Raw genomic sequence first — 301 nt, forward strand, 5'->3', positions numbered from 1 at the left:
CATCAACCCCTTCTGGCTTGCCTTTGCTGCCAGTCTTGCTGCCACTCTCTACGCTGCTTTCTGCCTTCAGGAATCGGTGAAGCAGAGGAAACCAGCCAAGCTGTTCACACTCAGCCATTACAAGGCTGTGTACAGGCTGTACACGGCCCCGGAGCACCTGAGCTCCAGGTGGAAGCTCGCTCTGTACTCCTTGGCTTTCTTTCTCATTGTCACAGTGCATTTTGGATCCAAGGACCTCTTTGTTTTGTATGAGCTTGGTGCCCCTCTCTGCTGGGCTTCCGACCTCATCGGCTACGGCTCC

General features: G+C 54.8%; 1 protein-coding gene across 1 annotated transcript in view; it reads left to right on the forward strand.

The window, feature by feature from the left end:
• Positions 1–4: 4 nt before the first annotated feature.
• SLC46A1 (solute carrier family 46 (folate transporter), member 1) overlaps positions 5–301 on the forward strand; it is a gene marked incomplete at its 5' end in the record, with an annotated part of 2,729 nt that continues 2,432 nt past the window's right edge. Inside the window, 1 exon segment of the mRNA XM_009084984.1 lies at positions 5–300. Coding sequence (XP_009083232.1) covers positions 5–300 — 296 coding nt within the window.

The sequence above is a fragment of the Acanthisitta chloris genome, unplaced genomic scaffold (genome assembly GCF_000695815.1).
Source record: "Acanthisitta chloris isolate BGI_N310 unplaced genomic scaffold, ASM69581v1 scaffold27901, whole genome shotgun sequence".
NCBI lineage: Eukaryota > Metazoa > Chordata > Aves > Passeriformes > Acanthisittidae > Acanthisitta > Acanthisitta chloris.